Below are 10,797 nucleotides of genomic sequence, written 5' to 3'. Positions count from 1 at the left end.
TTCTCTTTGCTTTTTTTGGGTCTTTGTTTGCATGTGTGTGTGTGTGTATATTAGGAATTTTCACTGTACGATAAGGAAAACAAGCCAGCTGCCCCTCATAATTATTCATGGTTTAGTTTTATTTCTCTGCAAAAATAATGAAGAAACAGGTGATTCAGGACGTAATGTTCTTTGGCATCCGTGCTGAGAGCACAAGCCTTGTGTCCAAGCCGTTGGCAGGACTGGCCTATAATTACATTCCGATTGTGATGTGAATACTGAATATGTACTGTAGACGTTCCATAAGCAAAGTGGTGCAATGTTTTGTCTAGGGTTGGGTACCGTTCACATTTTAACCGGTATCGGTACCCAAAATTCGGTACTTTAGGGATGTTTACATCAATAACTATAAATACCGCAAGTCATTTATAGAAGTGTTATTGACATTATGCCAGAGCTGCCCTGGTCTCTGTCTGTGATTTGTATACTGTAATATTTACTAGTAAATAGTAGGTTACTAGCTACTTAATTTAATTCATAGAAGCAACCATATTATTTTTTTCTTTTTAATTTCATTTCTATGAAAAGGTTTCCCACAAATTATGTGTTGTGTATTTTCTGGTAATCAAATGAAGACATAAGACATTCATTTAATTTATCTTTTAATTTAATTAAACTTTTTTTGTCAAACAAAGGGCTGCACAACTGTGCTTTATACGGTTAACATGAAAACATGAAGAAAAATAATTTATCAAAAAATAAAGTTTTGATCATTTATTATTACATTAGTGTTAGTATTGAAAGTATCTAAATTCTACTGTACACAGTGATATTTCTCAAGATAAACCAGACTTTTATTTTGACGTGTTGCTGTGAAGACCGTTTGAGTTTTTTGTGTTTATGATATCATATGATGGTAGTTTTTCTCGAATGAAACGGTAAAATGCTCATGAAGTGACTCAGTGGCTCTGGAGATGACGTTTGTGCGCTCATGTCCTCATATGAGACGGCAGAGATGGAAACATGCAACCGCGGGATTCTTTGTGTGCGTGTGTGTGTGTGTGGTAAACCGCGTCTACAGCATTCATTCGCACAGAGACTAAATATTCTTTTTGCAGTTTAATATTCACAGACATTAGTCTATATCACCAGATGCGTTCTCAGGTACCGAAATTTGGTACTGATTGATTTAATGTGAATTGGTACTCGGTAGTACCGCCGGTGCCCTTAAAAGTACAGAGTTCGGTACCCAACCCTAGTTTTGTCAGAAAGGGAAACCTTATGATAATTTTTCTGCAAAGAAAATATGAAACTTTTTTTTTTACGTCAAAGCAAATATAGTGGCTTTGTAATAATTATAATAAAGGTGCATTCATGCCACGTCGGAATCACCGTAATTACAAGATTCATTGTGGAGCTCCTAATTACATCTTGTAAACGTATGGGTTTTTTTGAGAGCTTCGATCGGTTGACTGCTGCAGATATATAATAATATATATATGGATATAATATCTAATATATCCCATTCATATAAAAAAAAAAAAATTAGCACACCAGGGTGACTAGGAGCATGAAATTGTCCAGCCATGACTTCCTCTTCCACAGGAGTATAAATATGAGGAAAAACAAAAGCCTAATTCCCTTAATCATTCATCACAATGAGTAAAACGAATAGTTCTGATGTGCAGCAAACGATTGTTGAGCTTTACAAAATAGAAAGTGGCTGTAAGAAAATAGCTAAAGCATTGAAAATCCCCATTTCCACCATCAGGGCAATGATTAAGAAGTTCCAATCAACTAAAGATGAGTTATGAATCTGCCTGGAGGAGGACGTGTGTGTCTTTAGCGTCCTAATGCACGGTGAGGAGGAGAGTTTGAGTGGCCAAAGACTCTCCAAGGATCACGGATGGAGAATTGCAGAGATTAGTTGAGTCTTGGGGGTCAGAAAGCCTAAAAAATTATCAAACAGCCCCTATATCACCTCATGCTGTTTGGAAGGGAAAAATCTTCCTCGCTCATCCCAAAACAAACTCCAGTATATTCAGATCTCAGACACGACTTGAACTTCAAAAGGGACCGGATCTATGGTCAGATGAAACTAAACAAAAACAGCAAACTCACCAGATGGGTTCAGTGCCAACAGATAAAAAGTACCCCATGCCCACGGTTAAAAGTCCCGCTGGATCTTTAATGTTGTGGGTCTATTTTTTTGCTGGATGTCCTGGACATTCTAGCAAATACCAACAGATAAAAAATCGAAACCTGACTGCTTCGGCTAGAAATCTTATAATGGGCCGTGGTTGGATCTTCCATCAGGTCAATGACAAAATCAACACAAAAATGTGTCACTGAGCATTAAATGAAGCTTCTGCCATGACCGTCCCAGTCCCCTGAACTGAACCTTGTAGAAAATGAGTGAACTGAAGAGAAGAAGCACCAACATGGAGCTGGGAATCTGAAGGATCTGGAGGGATTCTGTATGGAGGAATGGTCTCTGATCTCTTGTCAGCTGTTCTCCAAAATCATCAGGCATTATAGGAGAAAACTCAGAGCTGTTATCTTGGGAAAAGGACGCCAATAATTGTGGCCAGCGTGAACTAGATAAAAAACATTTATTCTATAATGAGACCACACACACTTTCAATTGTTTTACTTCAATGAAACTTTGAGGCGTTTTGTGATCATATTTTCCAAGGGAGTGGGAGCACTGCAATTCTGAGGACGTGAGGAGCTCCGTGTAGATTAGAACGTCACGGGTTGTCATCTCGTAATTACAACATGGTGTGAACGTGACATAATAACAGCTTATAATTACCTTCAGATATGTTTGCTTAATTGCCCAACACTCTGGAAAAAAAGTGCAAGTAAGCAAACACTAGTAAAAGTTAATTAGGAATACAACATTAAATGAACTGTCTCTGCTGATGTTTGCTGTGTCTTTTCCACCTTTAAAAGGTCTGGAAAACTGCAGAGAGTAGATGACTTAAACTGTGAATCCAACCACACAAAAAAATGTCCTTGAGGTCTTTCCTGCCCAGTTTCCCGAAAGCATTTTGAAAATGATATCCATGAAGAAAAGCTAGCAGACAGGAGAGCGGTGCCAGGCTGACAGTGGTGCCACAATCCTGCAACAGTAATAAGACTTTATAAAAAAGACATTATAAAGTCCCATGACCTTAACCTGGAGTCAAAACGCGAGCCAGAAAATTCTGATGCTCGTAGAAGTAGGTGTTCATCCAGATTATTTCCTTCTGTTTTAAGAAATAAGAAAATGAGTTGCTCCTCTATCTGTAATGAGATCAATGGAGATCGGTTCTGGAACCATCAGGATGATGAAAACAAGCAGAGCTTTGGTTTGGCAGAAGAACCATGAAGTCTGTCCTCAGGCTCAGACAACATAAGAAGACGCGAGATCTTCATCACAGTCTAACCTTTTCACTTTTTAGGAATTAGAAATGAGTTTTGATAGGTAAGATAAGATCAAAAATTGTGGTCATACATTCCTATAAATCATTCCTTGTGGATTAGAAAAGGACCTGCTGAAAACTAGTAGCAGACGTCATGAGGGAAATTCTTTCATCACTTACTCACCCGCATGTCATTCCAACCCTGAATGGCTTTCTTTCTTCTGTGGAACACAAAAAGGAGATATTTAACAGGGTGTCCCAGCAGCTCTTCTCCGTACAGCAGGGGCGCAGCTAAGGGGGGGGGGGGGGGGGAGTTAGGACGATTCTAAGGGCCCACACACTTTTGGGGCCCCCAGAGATCGGTTTTATTAGTAGTAACAGTACTAGTAGAAATGTATTATAAATGTATAATCTACCAAAGAGTTACAAATATAAAAAAATGATGGCACATTTCTGGCAAAACCCAGCAAAACGCTCCACTCATGAACCGCTCACGCTCACCGGTAAAAACTATGTTCACTCATATCCCACTCCGACATGAAAATTATCTGTGCTATAATTGTTGCAAGCATTAAGGTATTAATTTTTATATTTACGTTTAAATGTTATAATGTTGTTTTTTTATGTCTATGTTGTCAATCTGTCAATCTATGTTGATTATGAAAAGTGAACAGCATGAGATAGGACACATCATAAGATGAATGGAGTTGATCAGACATGATTGTGACCACTTCATTAAGTTTTGTTTTGTATAAATTGTATCTTAATTTTAATCATTGTTTCATCAGCCAATCGGGGCATTCTGGGTTGAGCGAGCGGAGCTTAATTGGTCAGTATTATTAAATTGCAGACAAAGATTTTGGATAGCTAGGTTGGTGTGGTTGCTAGCGGCGCCCCTGCCGTACAGTAAATGTGAACGCTAGCAGGTGGCTTTAAAACCCTCAAGTCGACCATTTTATGGTGCTTCATTGTATTTTTTTGAGCTTCAGCGACACTAATCTACCTTTACTACATAAAGGCAGTGTGAACATTCTTCAAAAGTCCTACATTTTTGTTCCACATCTAAGAAAGTCATACAGGTTTAAAATGACACGTGGGTGAGTGAATAATAATTGTTTTGTTTTTTGGTCCTGAAATATTTACCTGTTAATTCACACAACCATAAGCGGATATCAAGCAACTAAAATGGCAGACTAGCTTGCTAAATGCGCCAGATGGGTTCTCTGTGTTCCATTTGTTGAAAAAATTTGTGTGAAAAATGTCTGCCTCTCCTCTCCTCATCAAACATTTGTTCCATTTGTGTGAAAATATTTGATCAGTTGGAACTAAAAATAGCGGTCGATATCTTTGTTTTGTTCAGAAGTGGAGAACGTAAAGTTTTATTGGCTTGTCTGATAACACTATCCTATCACGTGTCATAATTTTAATTATATTCAATATTTTCTTTATCATATGGTGAGATAGGCTACCAAATAGCACTATGTAGACACATTTATTGGCAACACAAGGCTGTGCTATTTAAATATACAGTTCCTCAGGGTAAATGTTAAGGGGGAAATTTTGTAAAGTATTTTGTAATATACTTAGAGCTTCTATATCATCTGCTCTGCTTGTTTTTAAAAAATGTCAAACATAAAAAGATGAAATGTAGACTTGTTTCCATTCAGGGTTGATTTTTAAGAGACGTTTTATCACTTTCTGTTTTTACTGCTCGTGCAGGACGTGTTCACAGCAGGAGTGGGACTTTGACACCCGCCAAAATACCTGAGAGAACTTTCAAAAAAATGTTTTCATATTCGTTCATACATCACAAAGTGCATTTTATTAGCCTTGTGTGAAATGTGATATAAAACCAAAAGCATCTGATCCTATACTCTCAGAGAGAGGGAGAGAGAGAGCAGGTCTGCAGGATCATATCACTGCTCAATAAACATGTGTTGTGTAATCTAAAATTACAACAAACAATCAGCCAAGTTTTTTCCGAGTTGCCAACCACAACATACATCTGCCAAGAAAAAGGTAAATTAAAGAGAGCCAGATGTTCCTTTTGAGATAGTTTGTTACGGGACAATAAAGATACCTTGGCTGCTTTTTATTTGGAAACGTTAAGAACAACCTCTTCAGACAAACAGTAAAGATTAATCTTAAAGACTAAAAATATACACTGCAGATTTTATTGTGCACTACAACGTTTCTCTGCTTCACTCAGTTTATAGGGGAAATACCCCTTTTAATGAACACTGGAAAACACAGTATGACAACAGTCAACAAATATTACAAATATAAAATACCCCATTCATTTTAATTTCAGGAACGTTCTTTGTAACCCGAGGATCCACAAATCTAATAATACATACAATCTTTTTCCACATCTTTTTTGTACCCTGCTGAAGGTTCAGTTAGGAGCTGGTGGTGTTAACTTTTATTAGAGCGTTAAATGGAAAAATTCATCATGTCCAGGAGACATTAAACAGCTGTTGATGAGAAAATGGTGTCCATTTTCCACAGATTCTGTCCTTATAAATGCCGATAGATGTTACAATCCCCCTTATTTTATCTGTTTCAAAATGTGTTTATATTCTCTTATCAAGATCTCTTTTCCCTTTGGTTCATACCCTTGTAAAAGTCAACAAAATATATAACTTTGTTCTAGTGGCTTTTGGATATTTTAATCCAAAAAATCTTACATATTACATTAAATCTTATATATATATATATCTTTAACTAAGTCTGATGTATATCAATAGTCATACCGTAACATTTTGCAGTTCTTGAAAGATTGCCCTTATAAACTCCTCTGGCTATAAGGGAAATGAATGTGATTTTTGTAAGTGACCTGTTCCTTCTCAGACACTGAATTATCATGGATGTACGTCTGGATCTCTCTCTTTGCGCACCTGGAGCTTTAGCTGCTGTCATATTTATGGCAGATCCGCTGCTACGGGTCTGGAGAATGTCAAAGACCAGGGCTTTGGGATGTTCCTTTCTTCGTCTGCTCTTTCGAACAATTTCACTCAGTGAAATGGTTGCGATAAATTTGCCCCAGTGTTTTGGCTGAGAGCATCAGATGGTGTTTGTGCATGGCATCCAGTCTCAGATTCCTTTCAGCACAAGCAGATCAAAAGCGTAGAAGTTCTCCTGTTATCAATCCATCAGATTCTCTGCACCGTTTGTAAATGAACAACTTTTATTTGCTTTTCAGACAGATATAAGACCCTTTTGTATATCTTCTAAGCTTAATATTTTAGTACATGTAATTATCTTTAAAAACTGAGGCACTTTTTGCTGCATTGCATTGGTTGCTGCCCTCAGCATTGTTTCACAGAAGTATAAAGTTTAGTATGGATGTATTTAGAGAGCAGAAATGTGCCTTTGTGTTGCTGTCACTGGGCCAGCACGAAGGACACAGAAGGTGAATAATTGAGATATCCAAACAAAACAGTCTACAGCAAAAAAGCAGTATATGCAATGATTTAGTCATCCAGATGAAAGCAGTGAAAGAGTATGTGTAATTTGCTTCCTGTACATCTGAACCCTAATGATACAGAAAAAGTGCTTTGACAAATGGATTCAGAGAGCAAATAATGGTCTCCCAATGAAATGCTTGCAGGGTATTTCTGCATTTGAAAAGATCCAGGGGGCTCATGGGGGTGTCTTTGAACCCCTCAAATATGTATTTATTTCAGTGGAGGTGTTAGCAGTAAATTAAATGTTGGATGTTTCTTCTTTTAACATCCAAACTGCAAAAAAACAAGGCATGAAAAATGAATCAAAGAGTCTTTCAAGGACATAATACATTTTCATACTACTTCTTGATAGAATGCATTTTTAAAGGGCACCCGAGATTATTTTCAGCGTGGATAAATGAGCTGTCTGCTCCCTGCTGATATAATTTTGTATCCATGCACATGAAATCAGGTGGTCATGGCTCCAGAAAAGTTGATAATTGTGCAGAAATGACAGGTCTTCATTCGGCAATCACTCAACACTGACGGTGCCAGGTTATTTTGGAGTGAGAATCAAGGCCAATGAGTTTTCACTGTCTGCTGAGACTGGCTCATTTCACTCTGCTGTTATTATAGTCTTGTTTAGACCGGCACAAACCATTCACTGCCAGCTATCCTTTTTATTATAATGAAAACAGATCCATTGACATGTTTGTTATTAAGATTTCCCATGTGTAGACCCATTTTTGTCTTTCTAAATATCTATACATTACAATAAATGTTATATTAATACACACAAATATCAGTGCTGTTTTTACTTTAGCAGTCAATTATAGGCTACAATGATACTGAAAATAATATTTTACATTTGAATTCAGCATTTAGTTCTACTGGTAACACTTTACAATAAGGTCTCATTTGGTTAATGCAATGTGAACATGAACGTTTGTTACTGTATTTTTTCATCTTTGTTAATGTTAGTTAATAAGAATCCAGCTGTGCATTGTTCATGTTAGTTCACAGTGCATTAATGTTAACAAATACAACTTTTGATTTTAATAATGTATGAGTAAATGTTGAAATTACCATGAATTAAGATTAATAAATGCTTTAGAAGTGCAGTTCATAATTATTTCCTGTTAATAATGTCACTTACACATTTCAGACAAATATGACTGAATATGACAAATATGATTGAAAACTTAAAATCGAAGTGGTACCAAAAGTTCATTACACTTTCAGACTCTTTAAAATGACTTACCGAGAATCCAAAACATAACACAATCCTTATGAGTTACATGTTTAAATATACAGAAATATGGATGTGTTGATAATGGTTCATATAAAAGATTTTCAGTATTTTAAATTCAATCAAATTCATGTTTTAAATTCGAAATGACTTTTCAATATGAATTGCAGTAATATTAAGAATAGCCTACATTTAATAATTAGTCATTTTAATGATAAACTCTGTTTATTTAATTAAGAAATCACGCAGGTTCGCTGATACCTCACAACAAACAAACAAAGAAGGAACGGAAGCAATCGGTGAAATGCGCGCAGTGCGCATCCAACAGCTGTGCGCGCAGAGTCTGGAATCCTTCTATAGGTGATGCACTACAGACAAGACCTGAGTGATTCTCCTTAAATCCCACCCACGAACGTGGAGCTATGACAATGATACACCAGCCGGGACAGCAGCCTGAGAAGTTTTACGCGCTGATGCTGAGAACGCGGACACATACTATTTGCGCACGTTTATTTACACCGATTTGGAAATGCATGAAAAGTAATTTGTATTGGTAAGTTTAGCTATTAAAATATTTTGTATAATGGGAAATTCAGTCAACTCTGAAGTCTGGCACGCATTTTATTTCATTGCAATGCTCCGCAAACAGTTAACATGAACTTAATTCACCGAGGAATTGAAGTGAAGCTTTTTAAAAAATGGAATCAGATTATCCACTTGGTGTGAGGAATGAACAGGTGAACATCTCGGTTGCTTTTGCCAATATATCACCAACAATAGCAGGACCCGACCAGCACGCGCCCGCGTCCTCTTACGATATGCTGATAACATCCATACTCGGCACAATTTTGACCATAATGTGTTTGGTTGGCGTGGTTGGAAACGTTTACACTCTGGTCATTATGAACACCTCTGTGCGCGTAACTGGATCGATGCACGTCTACATTGTGAACTTGGCTCTGGCGGATCTGCTGTACCTCTCCACCATCCCGTTCGTGGTTTGGACGTATTTTGCGAAGGATTGGTACTTTGGCGACATTGGGTGCCGCGTTCTGTTCAGCCTGGATTTCGTCACCATGCACGCGAGCATCTTCATCTTGACCATCATGTGCACGGAGCGCTATCTGGCTGTCGTGAACCCGCTTGACACCTTCGGCCGGTCCCGGCGCTACAGGCGCGCGGTCACCTGCCTCGTGTGGCTCTTTTCCTTCATCCTGGCTCTACCGACCATGATCATGATCGACCTCAAGAGAGACGTGCACAACGGAGTAGAGAAGCGCATGTGCCACCCGACCTGGCAGATGACCGCGTACAGGGTGTACCTGACCGTTCTGTTCAACACCTGCATCTTGGCTCCTGGATTAATCATCTGTTATCTCTATCTGAAGTTAGCCCGGACCTACTGGCTATCGCAAACCTCTGTGTTACGATCCAGAGAAATGAAGACGTGTCCTAAGCAAAAGGTGTTATATATGATCTTCGGTATAGTTCTGACCTATTGGGCGTGTTTTTTACCCTTCTGGTTGTGGCAGTTGCTCAGTATCTATTATTACGCGCACGGGAGGCTCTCGAGCGGCACGGTGGTGTACATTAACTTTGTTGTGACTTGTTTGGCGTACAGTAACAGTTGCATCAACCCTTTCTTGTACACTTTATTAACGAGAAATTATCAGGAATATGTGAGGGACAGACAAAAAAACAGCAAAGAGTTTAAGAAGAGGTTCAGACTGTCATCTCAAAGGTCTGTGTCTTCTGGGAGTCAACAGTTCTCTAATACTTTGACTAATACACACTAATGGCATTCTGGACGCATATAGCAAATTGTGAGAATATTTCTTAAACATGGCATTTGGATAATTGATATTGAATTGAAGTCATGGTGTTCAGGTTATTCATTTCACAAGGGCTGAGTCTAGTGTGGTGAAAAGAAGGATTTTAGGGGTCACTCATTTTTTTCACACAACCAAACAGACAAACTTTAACCATGATATTACAACAGATTGTTAGAATCTGCAAACAGAAATACCATTCATATCAATTATTCTTATCTTTAAAAAAGGACAGTATGGGGTCCAGATATGGCTATAGTCCTGCCCCAAATAATATTAGTTGGTGAATGTTCTAGCAATGTTAGCTTTTGGTTCCCATAACGTTCTCAGAACAAACATTTTTTAAATCCCCCTCCCCCAAAAATGCCAAAACCTAGACATTTTGGTTTTTAGTTAGCTTTCTTTACATATAGAATTACCTTTTGTTCTAAAATAATTATGAGGTATGTTGGAAGCTAGATGATACGATCAATGGACCATTTCTGTATAGATTGATCATTATATGAATGTTAACATTTTGCACTATTTGTTCTTCATGTTATGCATATATCACTGAACAATTCTGATATTTAGATATTAGTAAAATGGCGACGTGGTTCTGAACTAAAGGACCATAAATACAGACAGGGTGTTTCTTAATAAATAAAGAGCTTAATGTGCAATAGTAAGTTATGTGTTCAGTTTGATATTCAGTTTCTGTTTATTTTAAATCACACACAACCCTCAATATCATTTGTATTATGTGCTTGTATGTGTTACTGTATATAAAAAGGCTAGTTTACACATGAAATATTTTGTACTTTATATTGTAGTTTTAAAACTATTGTCAGTTGTGATATTTTTTGTTCAGCTGCATGCTATTAATAAAAGAGAAAGCAGATTATGTG

General features: G+C 37.6%; 1 protein-coding gene across 1 annotated transcript; it reads left to right on the top strand.

Annotated features, from left to right (window-relative positions):
- Positions 1–8,779: 8,779 nt before the first annotated feature.
- On the top strand, positions 8,780–9,908 carry uts2r5 (urotensin-2 receptor 5; the record flags this gene model as incomplete). The annotated part of the gene is given in 2 exon segments (XM_079832379.1): positions 8,780–9,870; positions 9,872–9,908. Coding segments are annotated over 2 exon segments (1,128 nt in total).
- Between the last annotated feature and the right edge of the window lie 889 nt (positions 9,909–10,797).

This window comes from Gobio gobio (assembly GCF_949357685.1).
Source record: "Gobio gobio genome assembly, chromosome: 1".
In the NCBI taxonomy this organism is placed as follows: Eukaryota; Metazoa; Chordata; class Actinopteri; order Cypriniformes; family Gobionidae; genus Gobio; species Gobio gobio.
This window is presented reverse-complemented; position numbering and strand designations above follow the sequence as displayed.